Source organism: Ylistrum balloti, unplaced genomic scaffold, assembly GCF_031769215.1.
Source record: "Ylistrum balloti isolate Yb309-2 unplaced genomic scaffold, AGI_CSIRO_Ybal_v1 Utg370928, whole genome shotgun sequence".
Lineage (NCBI taxonomy): Eukaryota > Metazoa > Mollusca > Bivalvia > Pectinida > Pectinidae > Ylistrum > Ylistrum balloti.
The window spans coordinates 508,327-535,924 of record NW_026782525.1 but is presented as its reverse complement, the minus strand read 5'-3'; the positions used below and the strand labels follow the sequence as shown (position 1 = coordinate 535,924).

Below are 27,598 nucleotides of genomic sequence, written 5' to 3'. Positions count from 1 at the left end.
ATATATTTGATGTTGGAGGACCTATTGGTATAAAAATGCCTGCCAGACTACTAGATAGCCCTCTGCCCATAGACAGTGGGACATCCCAGGGCCTTGTGATGGGAGATTCACTCAACAACATAGATAGATGTGACACTGAATCATCAACATCTGTGGTCATAAGTGGGATATCATGTCGCTTACCAGAATCCAGAAACATGGAGGAATTTAAACAAAATCTTTTGAATGGGATTGACATGGTAACAGAAGATGAGAGACGTTGGAAACCAGGTAAAAGAAAAAGAGAAATAAAGAAACAAGGAAAGATAAATCTAACAATTCATTTACATAGAGATGGAAAGATTTCATTTGGTACAGTTAAATCAATTAGTGTGAATCTATGCCTGACCATAGTAAAGATAAAGTTATAGAAATATTTTGTTTGGTACAGATGAATCAGCCTGTGTTAATCTATGGCTGATGATAATAAGGATATAGAGATGGCTAGATTTTGTTTGGTACAGATGAATCAGCCTGTGTTAACCTATGGCTGATGATAATAAGGATGTAGAGATGGCTAGATTTTGTTTGGTACAGATGAATCAGCCTGTGTTAACCTATGGCTGATGATAATAAGGATATAGAGATGGCTAGATTTTGTTTGGTACAGATGAATCAGCCTGTGTTAACCTATGGCTGATGATAATAAGGATGTAGAGATGGCTAGATTTTGTTTGGTACAGATGAATCAGCCTGTGTTAACCTATGGTTGATGATAATAAGGATATAGAGATGGCTAGATTTTGTTTGGTACAGATGAATCAGCCTGTGTTAACCTATGCCTGGCATTATTTTTAAATGTCATCCTATCTGATGTGATAACAAATATTATCAAATCCTGAGATATTACCTTGGGTCTTATTTCGAGACAAAGGTATGCTAGCATTTTACAAAATTTTAAACAGTATGTTGCTGTTTAGGCATTTAGGATGGTTTATACAATTAACTATAATTAACTACATGTACATGAACCCAGTTGATGTTTATCTTTGGATTTTTATTGGTAAGCTAAATTCAAATTTATTTTCAGCTTTGTCCACAAGTTGTTAGTCATTTCTAATTTTAAATTCTATTCATTTTTTTAATAATCATTTGTAGGGTTGTATGGATTACCCAAGAGAAATGGAAAACTGGTAGATTTGAGCAAGTTTGATGCATTGTTTTTTGGTGTCAGTCCTAAACAAGCAGATGTAATGGATCCTCAGCTGAGGATGTTACTTGAGGTCACATATGAAGCCATTTGTGATTCAGGTGAGAGCTTTTGTTAATACCATAAATGCAGAGATTTAAAAAAAGAATAAAGTAATTGAAACCGTGTACAAAAATACAAGTTCTCTTCTTGATTTAAGGACACTGGTCTAGGTCTCTGTTGTGCATATGACTTTTAGCTCATCTGGCAGAGGCAGAGGGGCAGGCCAAATAGAGGAAATAGAAAGGTGAATGCTTTTCATATAGTTTAGTTGAAGCAATTTCAGCAAACTAAACCAGGTGAATGATACAGACCCTATATACCTCTTGTTTTGTGGTTTCCTTTGGATCTGAATCAAACTTTCCCTTGATTCAGTATTAAATCTTTGTTACAATGTCTTATTCCCTATATTATGTACATGTTTTGTTACCCATCTGACGTGAAATTTGTATGACAATATTGAAAGCATTACATAATTCTTTAAATTTGCCGTCTTATGTGATTTAGACAGGGATTCAGTTTTTAAGGAGATGGATATGAAATGTGAAGTAAGTGGAATGTTAATATGAATTGTTTCCCCTGATAGGTGTGGATCCCGTCAGTGTACGAGGAACCAAGACAGGGGTATTTATAGGTGCCAGTGTATCAGAATTCCATGACGCTGTGTCATCAGACCCGGAGACAATACAGGGCTACAGTATGACAGGTTGTACTAGGTCCATGTTTGCTAACAGACTGTCATTCTTCTTTGATTTCAAAGGTTTGTATCTGTTAACATTTCAGTGTCAAGGACTGTGCTAGAACTGTTATACACGTATACAAATTGTACATGCAGTACATTATTAAAAGACCTCTGAATAATTATACATACACAAACATTATCTGGCCATCATAATTTCTAATTGTGATACATGTTTAAACTGTATAAGTTCAAATTTGTGGTCAAGGTCACAATGTAACACAAAATTATCCTAATAGTAAAGCATGGAAATCATATGATAGTTGAGTGATTTTAGATCAACCCTGTTTCTTGCTATGTGCTTCAGCAGGTTTTTTTTTATGTTTCATGTTTCAGGCCCAAGCCACACAGTTGATACAGCCTGCTCATCCAGTCTTCTGGCTCTGGACCAAGCATTACAAGCCATCAGAACTGGCCAATGTGAAGCTGCGATCGTTGGAGGATCCAGTCTTGTGTTGAAGCCATTAACATCATTACAATTTCAGAAGTTAGGCATGCTTTCTCCTGAGGGAACCTGCAAATCCTTTGATGCTGAAGGTAAATTATATTCATAAGCAATCACAGAGCCAATGACAAATTTGTATTGTAATGTGTTGTCTGATGAAGGTTTTATATTTTGTAGGCAATGGTTACTGTAGAAGTGAGGGTATAGTGGTAGTTTATCTACAGAAGGAGAAGTCAGCCCTGCGCATGTACAGTCGACTTATTCATTCTAAAACCAACTGTGACGGTGGTAAAGATCAAGGTCAGTTCACTTTTTCCTATTTAATTGATGACTGCTTTTCTAATCATTTATGATATTACTCCAAGCCATATAGATCTGGTCCAGTATCTATTTAAACATAGTAATGAGTCAGATATGTACTTTTCTGTCATGTTAACATAGATGTCCTTTGTTATATAATAAACTGATCTGCATTGTTTTCAGGTATTACTTTCCCATCAGGAGTAATTCAGAAATCCCTTATACAGGCTGTATACAGTGAAGCATGTGTACCTCCCTCCACTGTAGCCTATGTGGAGGCTCATGGTACAGGCACCAAGGCAGGAGACCCCCAGGAACTCAACACTATCACTGATGTATTTTGTAATGGACGCAACACTCCACTCCCCATTGGCTCAGTAAAATCTAATATGGGGCATGCAGAACCAGCTTCAGGTAAATCTGTTTGTGATGTTGAAATGTAGGAATGAGACACCTCACTCTTCATTGACTCTGTATAGAACCAGCTTCAGGTAAATCTGTCAATGTCTTGAGAAGTGTTCTGTAAGGGACAAGACAATCAAACAGTCACACAGACCAAGCTCCAGGTAACTTTGACAACATTATATGATCAGTAGACCTACACATTGTTGCTAGCATCACTTTCTCATGACATTGATCACTGTAACATTATTGATGGATAGTGGATGAGTACCTACAAGACATTTTATACTTCATCAAACATTGTCTTTATAATGCGACATCAGAGGTGTAGGTGCTCAAGGGTCAAGGGTCAAACTACAAATCAGAGAAAAGAACAGGTCAGGGTTAAAGAAATTTATTCTATAAAGAACAAGGTGATTACTCCCTATATGAGCTAGATGGTGGGAAATTGGCTCTCTGTCAGTACTTACAAAGTAATTCAATTTGTACTGAAAGAATTGACTCTTCTTGGTATTAAGTATAAAATTGCATTTTTTTATATCCTTTCTGATTATTGTGTGTTTTTGTTTTCATATTAGGCCTTGCCTCTGTTGCTAAAGTGATAGCTAGTATGGAAGAAGGTATCCTCCCTGCCAACCTCCATTACAATTCACCAAACACAGACATCCCAGGTTTGCAGGATGGACGTTTACAAGTTGTCACCAACAACAAGCAGTGGAATGGTGGTTTTGTTGGGGTAAACTCTTTTGGATTTGGAGGCACTAATGTCCATGCCATATTAGAATCTAATACAAAATCTGAAAACAACACAAGCAGTAGTAATGAATGTCCACGAGTGTTTGTGTATTCTGCTCGCACAGAAGATGGTGTGCGGTCAGTAATGGAAAAAGCCAAGGAGCACAGTAACAATATGGAGTTTCACACACTGCTTAATGAAACAGCAAAGAATGGACGACACAAATACAGAGGCTACTGTGTAGTCAACACAGACAATATTCTAGAAGAAATCCAGGTTTGAACCTCCTTTTTCAATAAAATTATACATTTTACTATTCCTCCCCATGGTCAATTCTCATGAAGTGCTGTTCAAAAATTTAATGTTTTGTCCAAAAAGCAGTCATTTCTGTTTGCAAATTGTAGTTGTGTCAAATCTTAAGCTACACAATAATGTTTACAATCTGCAGTATGCTCTGATCTTTTATTGTATTTTTGCAGTCATGTGATACTTCAGAACGTCCTGTTTGGTTTGTGTTTGATGGTATGGGTACACAATGGCACGGAATGGGTCGCCAAATGATGAAAATGGAGTTGTTCAAAAACTCTATCATGAAGTCTGATGCAGTGTTGCGTCCTTACGGCCTTTGTCTATATGATCTCCTTATGAAAGGAGAGGAAAGTGTGTTCGAAGATACCCTGAATTCCTTTGTGGCAATCGCAGCTATTCAGGTAAGTAAATGAAAATTAAGACAGTATATGAATGGAAATATTTCATGGGTTTAGAGCCATGAAAGTGAGTTGGTATCTTTCTGGGATGAAGAGCCATCAGTTTGTTACAGTAAACTACCTTGACCCATTTTCAACTTCAAACAGATCAAATGTTTTGAAATATTTAGAGGTATCTTTTTTTCTTGATAACCAAAAGCACTGAATCATGATACAAGATATATCAAAACTTATGTTTTCTGTGAAACATTTCCTTCAGGTTGATGAACATGTATAGAATAGAAGTTCATTCATCACAACCAGTAAGATATGAGAACTTTTATCTTTTCAAAAATCAAGTTTGTATAAATAAATGACCTTAAAACAATTTTGAAGGTAAAATAGATTGAAATATTTAAAGGACCTTAACTGTAATTTGGTCATTCATTCTAGGATGAAATTCTTTGAAATTTTTGCCTCAGGGGTTAAAATAAACAGCTAGGTATTAGTTCTTGGCTAGTGTTACCGGAGTGAGGAGTTGAAAGTATAGTTCTACATAGTCAGTCCTTTCATCTCAAATATTTCCTCATGTTATACAAAGATGTGAACAGAAAAATGTGTTTACATTTGTGTACTTTTCAGGTTGCCCTTGTAGATCTCCTGTTCAAAATTGGAATAAAGCCTGATGGTATATTGGGTCACTCTGTTGGAGAGTTGGGGTGTGGCTATGCAGATGGTTCTCTGACAGCTGAAGAAACAGTGCTAGCTGCATATTGGCGAGGACGATGTATCAAAGAAGCAAAACTGCCACCAGGAAGCATGGCAGCTGTTGGTATGTATAAAATACAGTTTGTACAGAAAACTCAAGTCCTTCTGCAAGAAATCAAAATTATTGTCTTTCTTTTTCGTTTTATTTCTTGGTAAAATTGTTTTGGGGGGATTTGAAAGTGCATGTAGTTCTCCCCATTGTGATAAACTCCACACAAAAAAAAGAGAGAAAAAAGTAGCTTCAATTGGCTGTCGTGGAATATAAAGGAATATGACTTGTTCTTTGGATGATAGTTTTAGTACTATTTCTGGTGACAGAAGGAAACCAAATTAAAGTGGACTAGAGGTAACTTCACATCATAGAGAAAAAGGTAGTTGTGGATGGATAGGAAAGGGGTAAATTGTAGGTGGCAAGACATGGATTGATTAAATCTGCTTTGCATATCCACCAGGTCTGAGCTGGGAGGAGTGTTTGAAACAGTGTCCGCCTGGAGTTGTTCCCGCCTGTCATAATGCTGTAGATACAGTCACAGTGTCTGGACCCGCCGAAGCTGTCCAGCAATTTGTTGAGGAGCTTAAAGCCAAACAGATATTTGCTAAGGAGGTGAAGACAGCTGGTGTTGCCTTCCATTCCTATTACATGGCAGACATTGCAAGCTCTCTGAAATCAGCTCTATCAAGGGTAAGAATATTTCTAACTACCATTTATAATAAATAGGAATGAAATTTACAACACAAAAATTTACTTTCTATCTCAATGGAAAACATTCACAATCATCCTCTGTGACAGATGTAATCATTTCAAAATTAAAGGCGGAATGTATTTATCATTTTAAGTATATGTAGATAAGTCCTTCTTGTGGCTCAATGCTTCCTAAAAAAAATTTAGTTTTGAGAAGCCAAATCAACTGTCTATGACTGTCACACTGTGCTTGTCAGGTGATTGTACCGAAGGAGCGAGGAAGCACATGGATTAGTTCATCCATTCCTGAAGACCGTTGGGGGACAGAATTGGCCAAATATTCATCAGCAGAGTATCATGTCAACAACCTGGTGAGTCCAGTGCTGTTTCAGGAGGCTTTGAGGCATGTTCCTGATAATGCTGTTGTTATCGAGGTCGCCCCACATTGCCTGTTACAAGCTATCCTAAAGAGGTCACTTGGGTCAAAGTGTAGCATTCTTGGATTGATGAAAAGAGGACATCCAAACAATGCTGAACATTTCTACTCTATGTTAGGAAGGTATGTTATATGTTGATAATCCCATCTTTTTACAGGTCTCTTCTATAGTACCATATGAAGTCAGGTCTCTTTGAATTTCTCTTCTTTTTCCCTAAAAGTGTACTGTGAAAGTTAACCATATCTTTTTGTTTGAGGTTCCCATACATACAAATAATTGAACTTTCAGATAATAATAAAAAATATTAATTAGTAAATACAAGACATTAAGGAACACAAAGATGTAACATGACTAATGGTTAAAATACCAGACATAGAATAGCCTTCCTTTCAAAATTCAAATATACCTCAGCATACTTTCTCATATTTCAACAATTCAACTTATTTTTCCTTTCATGAATTTTGTATTTGTTTAATAGTGATTGGTCTTCTGATCTCTTTCTGAAGGTGTTACCTACAGGGTCTCAACTTTAACCCTCTGAAGTTGTACCCAACAGTGTCGTTCCCAGTGTCACGAGGTACTCCGATGATTTCTCCTATGATACAGTGGGATCACTCATCCAGCTGGTATGTACCTAAGGTAGAGGACTTTTCCTCAGGTGCTGGTGGTGGCAGGTCAGGAGCCAGCTTTGATATTGACATTTCCCCTGAATCACCTGATAATTACCTGGTTGGTCACATGATTGAGGGGCGTGTCCTATTCCCTGCCACAGGATACCTGGTGCTAGCGTGGAAGACTCTTGCCAAACAGAAGGGACAGATGTATGAAGATATGCCTGTCCTATTTGAGGACATCAATATTCACCAGGCTACCATCTTACCAGATAATGGTTAGTTATTGGGTCTGTTTGTGGTCTGTATAGTACTGAGTTTAGGGATTATAACAAATAAAACTGTAATGTGTCAATAGCTTCCAATCAGATTACAATTGATCTCTGCCTGTATAAAATATATATACCTAGTCATGCATATATCTTGTGGAAATGCAGCGTTAGATCTACCTTATGTACTCAGATTTATACTTAGCTGTATGGAATGTATATATCGGAGACGAACAGCTTTGAGCTCTCCATCAGAGTAAAATTGTAGCCCCTCTATCTCAACATTACAACTATCACCATGTTGTAAGAGCATGCATTATTTTCCTCCTCTCACAATATTATATTCTTTTCAGGTAAAGTAAAACTTGATGTAACCGTTATGGAGACAACTGGTGAATTTGAAATAAGTGAAAATGGAACATTAACTGTAAGTGGCCGAGTGACTATGCTGGAGGAGACCAATCAAGTGAAAGAAAATGCATCACGTGACCTTAAAATGGCAGGCCCTGTCCTTACCTCCTCAGATGTCTACAAGGAACTTAGACTGAGAGGATATGACTATGGACCTGATTTTAGAGGAATCTTACAAACAGACATTTCTGGTATATGTAATTTATATTACATTATTTTTCCTTTAATTAATGTTAATGAAAATTGAATTCAAGGGCGTTTGTTGACACTAATATGACATTAATGATAAGAAGAATTATATAAACCAGTTAAAGTTGGAACTTTGTTATCCAAATAACAGCACTACAACAGTTAGTGGTGTGGCACCCCAGGCGAATGCAAATGTAAATAGTACATATTACCTGTTACAGGTACTGAGGGGCAGCTGCTGTGGACAGGTAACTGGGTTTCTTACCTAGACACCATGTTACAGATGTCTGTGCTGCATATGCCTGGTGGTGCACTACGCCTTCCCACACGTATCCGATCTCTGGCTATAGATCCTGTTGTACAGAATAGCTCTGTATATCAGACACAAGATGGCCACCAAGGTAAGTTGAAACCTTATCACCATCTATCTGACACAAGATGGCCACCAAGGTAAGTCTACACCTAACCATCTTTACGACTGAAGATGGTCACAAAAAACACCTAGGTAATGCAACACTAAACTGTCTGTTACACAAGACAATCACCTGGACAAATCTACACTTAACCATATATCTGACACAAGACAGACACCTTGGTAAGTTTACACCTAACTGGTTATCTGACACAAGATAGACACCTTGGTAAGTTTACACCTAACCAGTTATCTGACACAAGACAGACACCTGGACAAGTCTACATCTAACCAGTTATCCTGCCACAAGACAGACACTTGGGTCAGTCTACACATAACCAGTTATCTGACACAAGACAGACACCTGGACAAGTCTACATCTAATCAGTTATCTGACACAAGACAGACACCTGGACAAGTCTACATCTAACCAGTTATCTGACACAAGACAGACACCTGGACAAGTCTACACCTAACCAGTTTTCGGACAGAAGACAGACACCTAGGTAAGTCTACACCTAACCAGTTATCTGCCACAAGACAGACACTCTCTTAAGTCTACACTTAACCATCTATCTGACACCTCGGTAAGGTTATACCTGTCAGTCGAACACCAGATGGACACCTGGATAAGCCTATACCTGTCAGTCGAACACCAGATGGACACATGGGTAAGCCTATACCTGTCAGTCAAACACAAGATGGACACCTGGGTAAGCCTATACCTGTCAGTCGAACACAAGATGGACACCTGGGTAAGCCTATACCGGTCAAGTCAGACACAAGATGGACACCTGGGTAAGCCTATACCGGTCAAGTCAGACACAAGACAGCCAACTTTGATAAGTCTATACTTAATCATCTACATAACAATCTACAGTCTTCTAGATAAGTCTACACTTACCATAATAATTTACGTGACATAAGACAAACAGTCCATCAACAGCGTGACAGCTTCTAATCTTTCATTCTTTCAGATCTGGATGGACACTTTCCCCACCTATCTTTATTTGTATAAGCTGTGTGGTCACTGAAGTGTCAATTAAATCAGGCTTCAAATTAATAAGAATTAATGGATATAATTTGATACAATAATTATATAGGGTTCTAGTTAATTCAGGCAGGTAACAATATACAGTTTATATATAGGGTTCAGTAGAGAAGGGCTGATTATTGTCTGTATGTATCTGTTATAGTGATGTTAACAACATTGAAGGATACATTAGGATCAAAATAGCAATACGTTTTGTAGATCTAATTAAGTTTACTTTTTTACACAGTGACAAGCATTTGGATGGATGAATGCACAAATTCCTGTGTAGCAGGAGGTGTAGAAATAGATGGTCTTCATGCGACGGTAGCCCAACGCCGTCATCAGAGTCAGTCACCTCCAATTTTAGAAGAGTTCAAGTTTGTTCCCTACACCAGGAGCAGACCTCTTAGTGATGAATTAGTGGAATACAGCAGCGTTTGTAATGCTTATGTATATAATGAACTTTCCAAGATACTTGCCAATGACAACTACCTGGACAGAGAAACAATACAGGGGTTGTGTTCTCAGACTGGTTCCAATAGAGACATTTTGAGTCAGCTTCCTGTCTGGTTATCAAAATCAGGTGCTGAAAATCTAACAAGACTACAGGAAGTCTTCAGCATTCCGACTGACAACCAATATTCCAGGAATTTAGAGAATGTTTACAATAGCTGGGACAGTTGCTATTGTACAAAAGATGTGATGGTGGAGAATTTGTCAGCAGCTTCAACACTGAAGCCCTGTTTAGACATTGTGGTGGAGAATGTGTTGTCATCTGTATTGAAGGTGGTGGAACTGACAGGTACAGGAAGACACCATATGTCAGAGGATGTCCTGTCCCTTCTCTCTACTCAACCTGTAATACATGTTGACTACACAATGTGCTCTAAGGCACTCGAGAAAAGTGATGAACTACTAAACAGAAAGGACCAGGTTTCACATGTTGAATGGAATGCAGAAACTTGTGCTCCTGAAAGCCTTAAGAATACTCATCTGGTGATTGCCAGAAACTTCCTCCACAAACACACAAACATACCAGAGACAATAAAAAATATGTCTAATCTCCTCAAAGAAAATGGATTCCTTATGATACAAGAAACAACACTGAATTTTTTGCCAGCCTTTGCAATGGAATATCTTGGCCAGCACCATTCTGAAGTTCTAAGTAAATCCCCACTACGTAAGTGTGTGTATTACCTGGATGAGAACCAATGGGAAACTTTGTTTCGGGAGGAAGGCTTTGAAGTTGTGTTTAAAAGAACGGACAATTTTCAATCTACTTTGTTTTTGCTGAGAAAGTGTGCAGTGAACTTCGAAGAAACAAAATCACAAGAAATTCTAAATCTTGAAGGAACAAGTTGTGATTGGGTGGAGAAATTGAAAACAAAGGTGTCAGAGTATCAGGAACAGCCAAAGGGAAATAACTTGTGGCTGACAGTGAATGATACAAGATGTAGTGGAATATTGGGTCTGGTCAATTGTCTGAGACAGGAACCTGGAGGGGAAAGAATCAGGCAAGTTCAGTAATGACTTATTTAAAACCATTATTATGCAGTCACCTGGTGGTTTTCTACAGGTTTATACAACCAAAATGCCACCTTGTGCTTTTCTACTTTGTGCTTTTCTACAGGTTTATACAACCAAAATGCCACCTTGTGCTTTTCTACAGGTTTCTACAACCAAAATGCCACCTTGTGCTTTTCTACAGGTTTCTACAACCAAAATGCCACCTTGTGCTTTTCTACAGGTTTCTACAACCAAAATGCTACCTTGTGGTTTTCTACAGGTTTCTACCACCAAAATGCCACCTGGTAGTTTTCTACAGGTTTATACAACCAAAATGCCATCTGGTAGTTTTCTACAGTGTATACAACCAAACTGCCACCTGGTGGATTTCTACAGGTTTATACAACCAAAATGCCATCTGGTAGTTTTCTACAGGTTTATACAACCAAACTGCCACCTGGTGGATTTCTACAGGTTTATTGAAACAATACGAACACCTGTTGATTGTTTACCTGTTTATTTAACCATATTGCCACCAGGTGGAAGTCCACATGTTGATTCAACCATACAACCATCAGATGGTTGTCTACAGGTTTATTTAACAATACTGCTATTTCAGATTATACTATCATTTGATGGTCATCGTTTTTTCCATAGATGTTTGCATTCCATAGTACCTTTTTGATGCCATTAAGTTAGATTTGAGATAATTTCCTTACCTATACAAAATAGAATGGCAGAAAACAGACTTATTTACATTTTATTTACTTTGACAGGGGTATATTCAACATGGATTCCAAACCTGAAGACCTTGCCTGGCTGTTTAATGGTTCAGAGTTTCAGAGCATGGTCAAGAAAGACTTGGTGATGAATGTTTGGAAGGATGGAATGTGGGGGTCGTATAGACATATACCATCTAAAGGTGAGTCAGCAAAGTTCATATCAAACTGAAAATATCTTCTAATTGTTTACTCCTCTGTTTTCATTCTCATCCTTAAAATATGAATGAGAGTAGTCAGTGGCCAGATTGAGATCAATCCCGGAGTATAGTTTGGTTAGGAGTAAGGAAACGTAATACTCGAGAGTGAGATTTGAGTAGGATAAATGTCAGCATGTACTTTACATATGTTACAGAGACTAGATGTAAACCGTGTACAAGAGCCTTTGTGAATGTGCTGACCCGAGGTGACCTGTCCAGTCTCAGCTGGGTAGAATCACCCCCAGATAGCAGTCAGTCTGGGACATCCTGTTGCAGTGTCCACTATTCTGCTTTGAACTTCCGTGATGTCATGTTAGCTACAGGAAAACTACCACCAGATGCTCTACCTGGAGACCTTGCCACACAGGACTGTATACTTGGCATGGAATTTTCTGGGAAGGACAAAGGAGGGCGAGTGATGGGACTTCTACCGGCCAAGGTATGGTCAGAATTCAATGCTCAGACCATATAATATTTCAAATTTTATGTTGACGTATTATGCTGTATAGAAAATTTTGAAAATGTGGCTATATACTTTTTCTATGATCTACTAAATTTTTCTGATGGGTTTCTTTCAAGGGACAAATTTTGCACATTTGTTGAAAGATTACCTGTAGTTATTATAGCCGAGGTCTTCATTTGGACACAACCTTCTCTCACAAATTCATAAAATAGGTTTTGTTAAACTTTTATGAGACTATAAAAGGATTGATTGGTTAGATTTTCATTTCATAACTGATAAAAAGCATTACGAGATTTAAATATCTGTCAATATTTGTGGACTTTCAGTTAATTTCAATATCTAAGAGTTTGGCAACCATTTTATTAAAAACATAAAAAAAATAAAAAATAAATATGAGTGACCTAACACTAATTCATTATAATTATTGTTCCGTAAGTGTAAACAATGTCTTTGCGCATTCGCCATGTGGCAAAATTTAGAAATCATAACAAAGTTGGCAGATTCCCAATCGAAGCAACGGAGGTCCGAAGTCTCACTTAACTGAGAGTACTGGGAAAGAAAGGAAAAGCATTCATGATTTGAAATATGCGAAGATAAATGAAATAAATAAAGTGTGATGGTTGTTCCCAGAGATCATACAATTCATGCTTTTTCAAGTGAATCTCTTATTCTGATTCCACATGACAAGTGTCCACAATTACCATGGATTCTATTTTCTGCGGGTTAAAATGAGGTTCTGTAAGGTCATGTGATGAACTAATTTTGTGAATAGTCCAATTTTAAGTACAGTATTACAATGCTTGCCAGAAATCACACTCATAGGGAAAAATAATGCAATCTAACCATTTAGTCCCTTTAACTTATGACATAAACCTGGGTATGATTTTTACTTGAAGTAAGATTCTTTTTGCTGCATCGTCATAGATTCGGCCCCCTCTTGGACCTTTCTATATTTAGGCTGTAACTGTAATTATCATTTCAGATTTGTTCATTATGGAAACTATTGTGTTCAGTACCCAGTGCCTACTTCAAATGTATCTCTTAAACTAAATGAATTTTCATGTAATATTTAATGAAATTAGCATTTATGTTTTAGGATAAGACAAGCTTTGGAGTAATCTTTATATTATGTCTTATATATTACAGGGTTTGGCCACTATGGTAGATGTCAATACAAATTTTGTTTGGTCAGTCCCAGACCACTGGTCACTACAAGAGGCAGCCACTGTACCTGTTGTCTACACAACAGCCTTCTATGCTTTAGTAGTGCGAGGTCGGATCAGATCAGGTGATCGTGTGCTCATTCACTCAGGAAGTGGAGGTGTTGGCCAGGCGGCCATCAGCATCGCACTTCATTATGGTTGTCAGGTGTTCACTACTGTGGGTACAGCAGAGAAAAGAGCCTACCTCAAGTCTAGGTTTCCTAAGTTACAAGACAGTCATATCTGTTATTCACGTGACACATCATTTGAGAAAGCCATACTCAGACTCACTCAAGGGAAAGGTGAATGTTCTTAATTGTTTCCTGCGCTCAAAATCAAAGAATGATAAAATAAGTGTAATTGGAAATGTCATTACAAAAGATTTTCTGTTGAACCTACATAGGTTGTTACAGGGCAATTTGGGCTGCAGGATTTTATGAATATCCATCACCTTTAATTTCTCTACTTTTTAATTTTTGGATGTCAAATCACTAAAATATTAAAAATGCATCAGATTTTGATGAAACTGGTATGCATGATTTGAAGTTTTGCAAAATAGTGTGCAAGTAATAAGCATACATCATTATTGTGGATGGTGTGGCAGAATATATGTTGTAAATATGTTATGTTACAAGAATATTCCTCCAAGCATACCAAAAAACATGGTAACAGACATACTGTTGTTTTCATAAGTCATTTGTTTTTGCTGTGAAATATAACTTCTATACAAGGTCTAGTTATGAAAGATGTGTTGTTAGATGTTAGGATCATATATATATTTTCTTGGTCCAGTACATTGTGACGATCAGTTATCTCACTGATTACAATCATTATAGGTGTTGTACTTTGTGACAATCAATTATCTTATTGATTACAATCATTATAGGTGTTGTACTTTGTGACACTCTATTTTCTCACTATTACAATCATTATAGGTGTTGTACTTTGTGACGATCAATTATCTCACTGATTACAATCATTATAGGTGTTGTACTTTGTGACAATCAATTATCTCACTATTACAATCATTATAGGTGTTGTACATTGTGACAATCAATTATCTCACTATTACAATCATTATAGGTTACAATCATTATAGGTGTTGTGCATTGTGACAATCAATTATCTTATTGATTACAATCATTATAGGTGTTGTACATTGTGACAATCAATTATCTTATTGATTACAATCATTATAGGTGTTGTACTTTGTGACAATCAATTATCTTATTGATTACAATCATTATAGGTGTTGTACTTTGTGACAATCAATTATCTCACTATTACAATCATTATAGGTGTTGTACTTTGTGACAATCTATTTTCTCACTATTACAATCATTATAGGTGTTGTGCATTGTGACAATCAATTATCTTATTGATTACAATCATTATAGGTGTTGTACATTGTGACAATCAATTATCTTATTGATTACAATCATTATAGGTGTTGTACATTGTGACAATCAATTATCTCATTGATTACAATCATTATAGGTGTTGTACTTTGTGACGATCAGTTATCTCACTGATTACAATCATTATAGGTGTTGTACTTTGTGACAATCAATTATCTCACTATTACAATCATTACTATTACAATCATTATAGGTGTTGTACTTTGTGACGATCAGTTATCTCACTGATTACAATCATTATAGGTGTTGTACTTTGTGACAATCAATTATCTTATTGATTACAATCATTATAGGTGTTGTACTTTGTGACAATCAATTATCTCATTGATTACAATCATTATAGGTGTTGTACTTTGTAACAATCAATTATCTCACTATTACAATCATTATAGGTGTTGTACATTGTGACGATCAGTTATCTCATTGATTACAATCATTATAGGTGTTGTACTTTGTGACGATCAGACAATCAATCATTATAGGTGTTGTACTTTGTAACAATCATTTACAATCATTATAGGTGATTACAATCATTACAATCATTATAGGTGTTGTACTTTGTGACACTCTATTTTCTCACTATTACAATCATTATAGGTGTTGTACTTTGTGACGATCAGTTATCTCACTGATTACAATCATTATAGGTGTTGTACTTTGTGACAATCAATTATCTTATTGATTACAATCATTATAGGTGTTGTACTTTGTGACAATCAATTATCTCATTGATTACAATCATTATAGGTGTTGTACTTTGTAACAATCTATTTTCTCACTATTACAATCATTATAGGTGTTGTACATTGTGACGATCAGTTATCTCACTGATTACAATCATTATAGGTGTTGTACTTTGTGACACTCTATTTTCTCACTATTACAATCATTATAGGTGTTGTACTTTGTGACAATCTATTTTCTCACTATTACAATCATTATAGGTGTTGTACTTTGTGACAATCTATTTTCTCACTATTACAATCATTATAGGTGTTGTACTTTGTGACGATCAGTTATCTCACTGATTACAATCATTATAGGTGTTGATGTGGTATTGAACTCGCTTGCTGAGGAAAAGCTACAAGCAAGTGTTCGCCTTTTAGCCCAGCATGGTCGCTTCCTGGAAATCGGCAAATTTGACTTATCAAAAAATAATCCACTGGGTAAGAATATAAACAGAAACATACCAGAAATGTTCCGGGGCTGAGCTGTAACAAAATACATGTATTGGTTCCTAGTCTGATTGAAACAAGTCTTCACCCAAACCTTATTTTTTCTCTTTTACCTACATACTTGAAATCCCATGCCAAAAATCTAAATCTCCCCATAATTATTGTAAAAAAAAAATGTAAGAATATTCTTTTTAAAGATTGAAATACTGATGCATTTAATGTTTGTGGGATGTTTAGATGGAAGCAATTTTACAAAGAATGCATGTAAAAGAATTCTCCATATAAATAAAAAATGTACACTCAGCTAATGTATTGTTTCTCTACATGGTTCTGGCATATGTTAACACATGTTATCATTCATTGTCATGTCTTTCTGTCTTTGGGAATAGTGAGATAACCCGTTTGTTTTCTTGTTTCCATCTTATTTCCAGGCATGGCGGTGTTTCTGAAGAATATCAGTTTCCATGGCATCTTGCTGGATGCTCTATTTGAGGAAGGTAATCCAGAATGGAGACTAGTGTCAGAACTTCTGATCCAGGGAGTGAATTCTGGGGCAGTACAGCCCCTCCCCTCCTCTGTGTTTGAGAGAGATGACCTTGAGGGTGCCTTCAGGTACATGGCCAAGGGTAAACACATTGGCAAAGTACTCATCCAGGTATATAGTCAAAACTTCTACTACAATCTTTAAAATGATAAAATTTTACTTCCTTGTTAAAATATTCCATAAGGAAATTTAACATTGTACCACATCATAACTTAGTATTTGAATATCTATGTTGATGTTAATGAAGAGTTTGATTGCATCATCTGTTATTTTCTAGATTCAGGAGGAAACTGACCAACAATGTTCTGTATCAGTGGAAGCAGTCCCAAGGTTTGCTTGCCATGCTCACAAATCCTACATCATCACTGGTGGACTTGGTGGTTTTGGATTAGAATTGGCTCAGTGGTTGATTGACAGAGGTGCCAGACATCTGATCTTGACCTCTAGATCAGGGGTCAAGACCGGATATCAGGCTAGGAAACTTCAAGTGTGGAAAAAGAAGGGAATTCAGATTGTTGTGTCGAATGAAGATGTAACTACAGAACACAGTGCACAGTCTCTCATTAAAGAATCTTGTAATATCAGAGAAGTTGGTGGAGTCTTCCATTTAGCCATGGTAATATCTATATGACAAAAATTTAACTAAACTTAGAAATAGATGTGGAAAGACTTCGGTAGGAAATGTTCAAGGGGTATTATACTTATCATGTCAAATGTGTAGTCTACCTGCCTTATTTATCCAGCCCATGTCCAGTAAATATGTAGAATTAAGTGTCATTGTGTTGTAATAAAACCTCCCCCAAGTTAGAATTTGTATGGTGGTCCCCTGGGTTTATTTCAGGAACAATAAGTACTACCCAGTCACTTTGTGAAGTTATTGCTCAGATGTTTTATGAAAAGTTATCAGAGAACATGATTGTCAAATAATTAGCTGATTTTTCCTTGTATAAATTACATATATACATAAAAAAACCACCAACATTCCATTGGCCATTAATGAAACAACTTTGAGGTAAAGAAAGCAATCTGTACAATGTATTACAACCAGTCTTCATCTTAAATTGTGAAATGTGTTTGCAGGTGCTCAAAGATGGCTTTTTAGAAAACTTGAGCCAGAGAGATTTTGATGTTGTCTGCCAACCAAAAGTTAAGGGCACCTTGCATTTAGATAAGGTGACTAGAGACCACTGTAAGGAAAGCCTGGATTGGTTTGTTGTGTTCTCATCTGTCAGTTGTGGGCGGGGCAATGCTGGGCAAACTAACTATGGATTTGCTAACTCAGTAATGGAGAGGATTTGTGAGCAGAGGACACGTGATGGCTTTCCCGGTAATTTTTTTATTGGAAAGTAATTACGATATATTTCTGCTCACACTATTGAGCCATGATGATGGTAAGATGAAAGCTAATTAGTTATGATTTCAGACTCAGGTTTATTTGTAAGAAGTCTGTTAAACTTATTCCATTGTCATTTAATGTTAACCATATTTACAGAAAATACATGAAACCTAGGTCAATTACTATAAGAATTAAGATGTAATGTCTGTTGGAATTGCAGCCTTAGCAGTACAATGGGGAGCCATTGGAGATGTAGGGGTGGTGTTGGATACCATGGGAACCAATGACACTGTGATTGGTGGTACCCTGCCACAACGCATAGCCTCCTGTCTCTGTACACTGGACAACTTCCTCAACCAACCTCATCCCGTCATGTCCAGCTTTGTACTTGCTGAAAAAGTTAACCAGAGGTCGAAAGGTGAAAGTTCCAAGAAAAACTTGGTGGATGCAATTTGCAATATTCTAGGTTTGTGTTTATATTCAAAACTGATTAAAAGTAAAGGTTACTTTGAATAGATATGGTAATAGATTAAACTCTTCTGTAAAAGTATCTGATAATTTTATAATGATGCAGTTATTGAAAATTTTGAATAACAAGCTCAAAATTTGGCTTCATAACATTACAGGAGTAAAGGATCGCAGTACTCTGGATTCTAATGCCAGCCTTGGTGACCTTGGTCTAGATTCTCTGATGGGAGTTGAGGTCAAGCAAACACTGGAACGAGATTTTGACCTAACATTACCCATGCGTGAAATTAGACAACTCAGTGTATCTAAACTTCAGGTTATATCAGATAACCTGGAAAGCCAGTCCACTGGGGACAAAAAGGCAGAACAGGCCTTCACTGAACAAATCCTGGAAAGATATGACTTGGACCAGATTATGCCACAGGAGACCATAGTGAGGTTGAATGTAGGAGATGATAGTCAATCTCCGCTATTTATAGTTCATCCTTTAGAAGGTAAGGAAAAATTATTGTGGTTCTTTATTACGAAGATAATTTATAGAATGAAGAAAAACAGAAGTACTGTAACGAAATTTATCGCCATGAATTGCCTTTTTTATGAATATTCTTCATTGGGTTGTGACATATAACAAAAATTTTGACTTTGTCAATCAGCTTTGATAAACAGTGTTACAGAAAATATTGGCTATGCAATATTTGCATGCTGGGAATTAGATTTATATTCAGATGTAAATGTCATATTGAAATATTGAAACTATTGAGGATAATGTTTAAATGGAACTGTTTTACATTTTACTGTACATGAACAGGAAGTGTGAAATGTATGAGGGAATTAGCCTCCCAACTCAGCTGTCCTGTCTATGGTCTTCAATGCTCCAAGGATGTCCCTCTTCATAGTATCCCTGACATGGCTAGCTTCTACATACAGGTAAAATATCATCTTAACTATAAAACTTCTACATACAGGTAAACTATCATCTTAACTATAAAACTTCTACATACAGGTAAACAATCATCTAAATTGCAAAACTTCTACATACAGGTAAACAATCATCTAAATTGTAAAACTTCTACATACAGGTAAAATATCATCTTAACTATAAAACTTCTACATACAGGTAAACAATCATCTAAATTGTAAAACTTCTACATACAGGTAAACAATCATCTAAATTGTAAAACTTCTACATACAGGTAAAATATCATCTTAACTATAAAACTTCTACATACAGGTAAACAATCATCTAAATTGTAAAACTTCTACATACAGGTAAACAATCATCTAAATTGTAAAACTTCTACATACAGGTAAACTATCATCTTAACTATAAAACTTCTACATACAGGTAAACAATCATCTAAATTGTAAAACTTCTACATACAGGTAAACAATCATCTAAATTGTAAAACTTCTACATACAGGTAAAATATCATCTTAACTATAAAACTTCTACATACAGGTAAACAATCATCTAAATTGTAAAACTTCTACATACAGGTAAACAATCATCTAAATTGTAAAACTTCTACATACAGGTAAAATATCATCTTAACTATAAAACTTCTACATACAGGTAAACAATCATCTAAATTGTAAAACTTCTACATACAGGTAAAATATCATCTTAACTATAAAACTTCTACATACAGGTAAACAATCATCTAAATTGTAAAACTTCTACATACAGGTAAACAATCATCTACATTGTAAAACTTCTACATACAGGTAAACAATCATCTTAACTATAAAACTTCTACATACAGGTAAACTATCATCTTAACTATAAAACTTCTACATACAGGTAAACTATCATCTTAACTATAAAACTTCTACATACAGGTAAACAATCATCTCAATTGTAAAACTTCTACATACAGGTAAACTATCATCTTAACTATAAAACTTCTACATACAGGTAAACAATCATCAAAATTGTAAAACTTCTACATACAGGTAAACAATCATCTAAATTGTAAAACTTCTACATACAGGTAAACTATCATCGTAACTATAAAACTTCTACATACAGGTAAACTATCATCTTAACTATAAATCTTCTACATACAGGTAAACTATCATCTTAACTATAAAACTTCTACATACAGGTAAAATATCATCTAAACTATAAAACTTCTACATACAGGTAAAATATCATCTAAATTGTAAAACTTCTACATACAGGTAAAATATCATCTTAACTATAAAACTTCTACATACAGGTAAACTATCATCTTAACTATAAAACTTCTACATACAGGTAAACTATCATCTTAACTATAAAACTTCTACATACAGGTAAAATATCATCTAAATTGTAAAACTTCTACATACAGGTAAACTATCATCTTAACTATAAAACTTCTACATACAGGTAAACTATCATCTTAACTATAAAACTTCTACATACAGGTAAACTATCATCTTAACTATAAAACTTCTACATACAGGTAAACTATAATATAAATTTTACAACTTTTACATATATGAAAATTATGCAAATTTTTCCAACAAATATCATACCCAAATTTTACATGCCCATTATTTATGTGAGTGTTTGTGTCATTGTAAACCCTTGATGAGAATATCTTACTTGGAACATTTTTTAATAATTGCATAATTACAGGTGATGCAGTCTGTCCAGCCCAAACCTCCTTATAACCTGTGTGGCTATTCCTTTGGGACCAGCGTTGCCATAGAGATAACACTGCAGTTGGAGAAACTTGGAGACGATATAGTTGAGTCTCTCTGTTTGTTGGATGGGTCCCACAAGTTTGTGTCATCCCATATTGGAACCTATCGAGACAAGATGGCAATCCAGAGCCAGGAGCAGGCTGAGGTTGCTGTTCTCTGTGCATTTGTTCAACAGTTTACCACTGAAGGTGTAAGCCAGGTAAGGACAGATCTCATCATTACATAAAGGGTTTAGGTTGATGTAGATTTTATGACAGAGGAACAAACCTGTATTAAGATATATGCTTTACTTCAGAATTTGTACACAAAGTCCTTCCTGATAGATGCATTATACCTGTATCATTGTACCTGTAAACGGTTTTCTTCTCCATTCTATACACTCTACAATGGAGCAATATAACATCTAACCCATAACATAATATCGGCTCTCTCCAGAATATATGATTGAGAAAAACCTTCATGACTTTCCCCAAGAGAACATTTTGGATTTTAGGTGCAATTTGTCATGTAATCTAGGTGATTACCATTAGATAGAAAATGTTCTCATCTAAGTGAAAGATGGAAAGAATCTTATAAATTTTGACATAGAATCATTTTGTGGAATAATGATGGTCAGTGTTGACTCTGTCACAGGTTGTCAGTGTTGACTCTGTCCTTGGTTGTCACTGTTGACTGTCATTGGTGGTCAGTGTTGACTCTGTCCTTGGTTGTCAGTGTTGACTCTGTCATTGGTGGTCACTGTTGAGTCTGTCATTGGTGGTCAGTGTTGACTCTGTCCTTGGTTGTCAGTGTTGACTCTGTCACAGGTTGTCACTGTTGACTGTCATTGGTGGTCAGTGTTGACTCTGTCCTTGGTTGTCAGTGTTGACTCTGTCATTGGTGGTCACTGTTGAGTCTGTCATTGGTGGTCAGTGTTGACTCTGTCCTTGGTTGTCAGTGTTGACTCTGTCATTGGTGGTCACTGTTGAGTCTGTCATTGGTGGTCAGTGTTGACTCTGTCCTTGGTTGTCAGTGTTGAGTCTGTCATTGGTGGTCAGTGTTGACTCTGTCCTTGGTTGTCAGTGTTGACTCTGTCACAGGTTGTCAGTGTTGACTTTGTCCTTGGTGGTCAGTGTTGACTCTGTCATTTGTTGTCAGTGTTGATGGGGAATACCCTTGTCTCAACCCTAGAGTTAAGCAATTAAACCTCATAGTTGTAAAAGTATAAATGACCTGCACATGTTCAGGGTAAGAAATTGATAATTCCCTTAGGAGACCATTCTACCCAGGTGTTAGTGTAGAAGGGGAAAATACAGGTCACCTTTGTCTGGACTGGTAAGAATTTCCTCTTCATGAATAGTATTCAGCTACAACTCCAGTCACTACTGTGAAAAGCATGTCATATCCTCTTGTTAGAATTATCTGCAGATTGTGATTGGATGAAATGTAAACAGTATACAATTTTTTTCAAAATTTCGCCAACTTTGTCATGTTTGATATTGATTTCATTCTAAAAATTTCAGCTTTCCCAAGAAATAGAGAAACAAACAGACTTCAGTGGACGTCTAAAAATTGTTGTGGAAAAATTATCAAAGTTAGACTTGTTCAAGAGTTCAGCTGACCTAGACATAGCAGCTGAGGCCTTTTACCGGAGACTGATGATATCTGACCAGTACAAACCCACAAAGAAATTGCATGGGAATGTGACACTGGTGAAGGCAGGGGCTGGGGACATGGGACCTCTGGAGCAGGACTATGGACTCTCAGAGGTAGTATTTTAGTGATGCTATTTTACAATAATTAGAATAATGATTAATTTAGTTGGTAATTCCTCATTGTGTTTGTTTCAGATAGGTGTCTCTACATAGAAGTGTTTGTATATGTTACTGGTATTGTTTTCATGATAACTTGACCTGAACATTGGCTGTTTCAGATTTGCGATGGTACAATCAACATCCACCAGGTAGAGGGAGACCACAACAGTTTTATTGTTGGGGACGGCTCTAAGGTCACTGCTGGACATATTCTATCAATATTCAAGAAAACTGCCTAATAAGACATCAATAATAAACTGCAGTTTTGAATTTTGTGCAATAATTTCATTGTAACTTGTGCTTTGGCATTGATTGTTGTGGATCACAGAGATAAATGTAGAATCATATCAATCTCATGGACTTCATCTCGGTGATGCAAAACTGCATGGTGTTTGTGTCTAGCTCATTTTAAAAGTTCTGTCATAGGGCACACTGTTGAAAGTAAAACAATGAAGATTAAAGAGCTGAGTCATAAATAAGGGACATTATACAGCTAATCTTGTATATGTTTTATTTTAAACACTCATTTCCCTGATTATCATTCAAAAACAAATAACAGTGTTGTAAACTATCCAGCAATCATTCTTCTCTGATAGTAGGTTACATAGATCCTTCTCCATGACAACTTCGGACATTTGCTGTTGATTTGGACACTTACTCAACAATGGTTGTATGATTGTTAAAATGTTCTGATGACTTCCATTTTAGTTTTCATCAGATTGGATTTTAGGTTTTTACAGATGTACAGCAATGACCTATAGATACTCGAGATTTATACCTATTTGTCCATTTGGATTTTTATGGTATATTCTGCCCTTGTTGAGGTGTCCATACTATTTTTATAACAATTTACCGGGTATACATTCCAACTTATATTTAAACAATGTTTTTATTAAATATTCAACAATTTAACACATAATTATGATACTTATGGGATGTGAAAGCAAGCTTAGAGCTTATATCCTTGCATTGAGTTACTTGTTTTGTTTTGATACCTATTTAAAAAGTAGTTAGGTATATATTTTGAAATTCCTGTTGATGATGTTTGAAGATATTAAGTTCATGGAGCAGCATTTTCTAGGGATCATTGGATTGTATTTACTGTTGATATGAATAGGAGTGTTTTTTTTTTACTGTGAATTTGGTAATTACACTATTTACGATATTTCACACTGGAGGGGTGTTTTTTAATGTGAATTTGGTAATAACACTATTTACAACATTTCACGCTGGAGGGGTGTTTTTTACTGTGAATTTGGTGATAACGCTATTACAATATTTCACACTGGAGGAGTGTTTTTTACTGTGAATATGGTAATAACACGATTACAACATTTCACACTGGATGGGTGTTTTTTACTGTGAATTTGGTAATAACACGATTACAATATTTCACACTGGAGGGGTGTTTTTTACTGTGAATATGGTAACTTTATTTATTTGCATTACACACATCATTTGTATTACTTTTTAAAAGGAATTTTTACTGTAATAAAAACTAGTAATTTGATAAAGCAAGCTTGGATGGACGTCCTCTATAGAAAACAAAATACTTCTAATTGGTTGTGTTTCATGATAAGTTGGTCACCTTTTACAGTATTATCATGATTTCATGAAAGTTAAGATGGTAGAAACATAGTGCATGTACTAAAGTGCTATTAGATAGGAGTAGGTGTAGGTGTTCCTACATTTCTATTGAATAGGAGTTCATGTAGGTGAACCAGTACAATTGAATAGGAGACGATGTAAGTGTACCTACAGTATTGCAGTACTGCAAAACAAATGTGAATCTTCATAAGAAATGTAGGGATTATTGATATTGTGTAAAATTATCATTATACCACAAACATACAGCAAATATGAGATTTTATGGGGTATCATATTTTAATGTTGACCTACTGCTGACTTCATACTGTATAATGATTTAAACCTGAATGATATTTTACCATTTTCATAATCTTTATGATTTATGTATGATGGCTGTAGTTTGAAATGAAATGCGTGCTGACATTTACTATTGATCATATTGGACAATGTTATATGATGTTGCTGGTAGTAATATTGAATTGTAATATTTTGAATAGCTATAAAGACATTCCAGTGATGACTTTTTCATGTTGTTCACCAATACTGAGGAAATCCATTATATGAAGTTTGCTTGTGAGATTATGATACATTTGATGTATAGACAATATAAAATGTCTACTGCATTGTTGTGGGTATTATTTTGTATAAGTTACTATTGATTCTATTGTACTTTGACCTCTACATTGTTGTTGTATTTATTTTTCAGTGTTAAGATTTCAAAATAAAACAAGAATGTTTGATTTTTTACTGATGAATTGCATTGTACATCATTTTAATGTCATATAGAAGATGTATTCAGGCAGCTTCCATATACTGTGATAACTTGAGTCTACATGCATTTGCAGGATTAGTCAACAGTTTTACACAAATTAAACAGACCGAAATTGTAGAGTTATTTCCCTTTACTAACAAAACTTATTGAACCGATATTTCTATGTCTACTGAATACATTAAAAAAAGTAAAGTGACTTAAATGTTTAAAATTGTTAAGAAGCAACTGTCAAGATGATATGTGTATCATAAGCATACAAAAACTTTACTATTAATAATGAAAACTTTCTTACATCTCACCCACTTCTAGTTCTGTTACAACCAACACTCTGATTTTGATGCCGAAATTCTTGAGTATATTTTGGAAATATCATGGTATCAATCATTTCTGTCATGAGACCTCCAATACTGAAAATAACTGTAAGTCGGATTGTGGCCAGAATGTTGGTACTACCCATATGTGTAGATAGTACTCCGTGGCTCCATCTTGATATGTCACCTGCGGATCGCTTGCACCAAATTGGTTATAGGCCTTTTGGAAGGAAGATGGAATCAATCATTTCTGTCATGAGACCTCCAATACAGAAAATTTTACAATAATTGTTTGGTATTATATGTATTAACCAATCTGTATTCTTCATCCTATTTCTCTCGAAACATTTTTCAGTTATCAAAATTCTTGTACCAGTTTTTAGAAGATGGCCTTAAGGTTTCCGTAAAATTATCAAAAGCTTTTTAATTAGCCCACCATCTATCAGCCATCTTGTATGTCGACAGTAATACAGCACAAGCATATTGTCCATTATCCACCTGTAACTGACTGCTATCTAATGATACTTTGGGATTTTTTCAAATGATATTTGCTAATAGGTGCTTAATAAAAATATCTTGAGCCATCATTGAGTACATTCAATGAAGACCAGTTCATGAACATTTGCAACACCTTTTTAAACAAATTCAATATTCAAATGAGATTTGGGATCTCTTGTTCAATATTAAGAGGTTTCGGGTTCGAATCCTAGTGGAGGCATTGTAATAAGTAATGACCTCTGTTACATTGGCACCCATGTATGAACTTTAGACAAGTTATTTCCTAGGGAGGAGAGTATGTAACCCTGGTAGAATACTAGCCACAATATACTGCTAAGCTAGAGAGAACTTCTCTTTATCTCAATTGATTAAGCATCAGACTAGTATGCCAGAGGTCTTGAGTTCGAATCCTAGCGGAGGCATTGACATAAATAATGATCACTGTTACATAGACAAGATTGGAGAATAGCTTGGTTGAGAGGCCTAGCAGTCTGCATTAAAACCTTGTACATACTGAGTGGGGTGATTCTCATATTTAAAAAGAGATGTGGAAAATTTTTGCAGATGGTTTTGGAAATGAAAAACTGTTATCTAATATCAAATAACACTTGTCTCCTCCCATTATCCAACAGTAGGTTACTTGTCGTAGAATTCTGAAGTGATTGCCTGAAGCTTGTTTAGAATGACAGAATTATGATCATTAATTTAGAACTTTCCTTCTGCTCTTTACTTACAAAAAGCATACTACACAATATATTGCTTTAAAAAACTTTATCCAATACAGTGAGTATGATGCGTAAATAATGATTGTAAACACAATCTTTGCTGATATTGACATGTTTACAAATTAAGAAAAAAAAATCAAAAACAAAGCAAGACTTACACAGAAAAACAGTTTGAGGTCAATTTCAAAATGGAAAATTTGTTTGATTATTTAGAATACAAGTGGACCAGACTAGGTAAAGGTATGCAAATACACTACAAACAATGATACATGTAGTTCACACTGATATTTAGTACTTGGGGAAAATAAAATGTGACATGGTTAAATGTATTTGATTTTTATTTCATCTATTGGGAAAATACTGGGCAACTAAAGGCTTAAAATTAAAGTTTTTATGTTATGATTCCATCGTTATCAGGTCGGAAGGAATCAAAATTTTCTTCAATTTATTTTCATCGGTTTTTCATTCAGCAACCAAGAAGCACGTTCTTTAGCTTGCTCTTTTTTATTTTTTGTTTTAATTATTAATGCATTCCATTGCACAATAAAAAAAATGGCTTGACCAACCTGTTATACTTGCATTTGTGGTGTCCCACTCCCTTCGGCTGCTACGAAAAAGAAAAAAAAAAAACGGAAAAAACATGCACACACAAAAATCGGAAATTCAGCACGGACGTTGATGGGAGGGTGTTCACGTACAATGAGACAAAATGCGCGCATGTGCAACTCGGACAAATGAGTGATAATGTTTGCTGAAATAAATGCATCGACCAGTGAGTGTTC

General features: G+C 35.6%; 1 protein-coding gene across 1 annotated transcript; it reads left to right on the top strand.

The window, feature by feature from the left end:
• The first annotated feature begins 35 nt into the window (after positions 1 to 35).
• LOC132559529 (fatty acid synthase-like) lies at positions 36 to 25,181 on the top strand. The gene is made up of 28 exons (XM_060224155.1): positions 36 to 270; positions 1,138 to 1,290; positions 1,815 to 1,988; positions 2,304 to 2,504; positions 2,590 to 2,712; positions 2,896 to 3,126; positions 3,693 to 4,126; positions 4,330 to 4,560; positions 5,179 to 5,368; positions 5,757 to 5,986; positions 6,244 to 6,545; positions 6,930 to 7,312; positions 7,657 to 7,905; positions 8,125 to 8,304; positions 9,596 to 10,862; positions 11,631 to 11,789; positions 11,996 to 12,272; positions 13,443 to 13,800; positions 15,960 to 16,082; positions 16,523 to 16,746; positions 16,913 to 17,251; positions 17,716 to 17,962; positions 18,192 to 18,437; positions 18,598 to 18,933; positions 19,248 to 19,366; positions 21,063 to 21,329; positions 22,633 to 22,878; positions 23,043 to 25,181. The coding sequence occupies exons 1-28, from the start codon at positions 36 to 38 to the stop codon at positions 23,160 to 23,162; spliced, it is 7,644 nt and encodes a 2,547-aa protein (XP_060080138.1). The 3' UTR covers positions 23,163 to 25,181.
• The last annotated feature ends 2,417 nt before the right edge of the window (positions 25,182 to 27,598 follow it).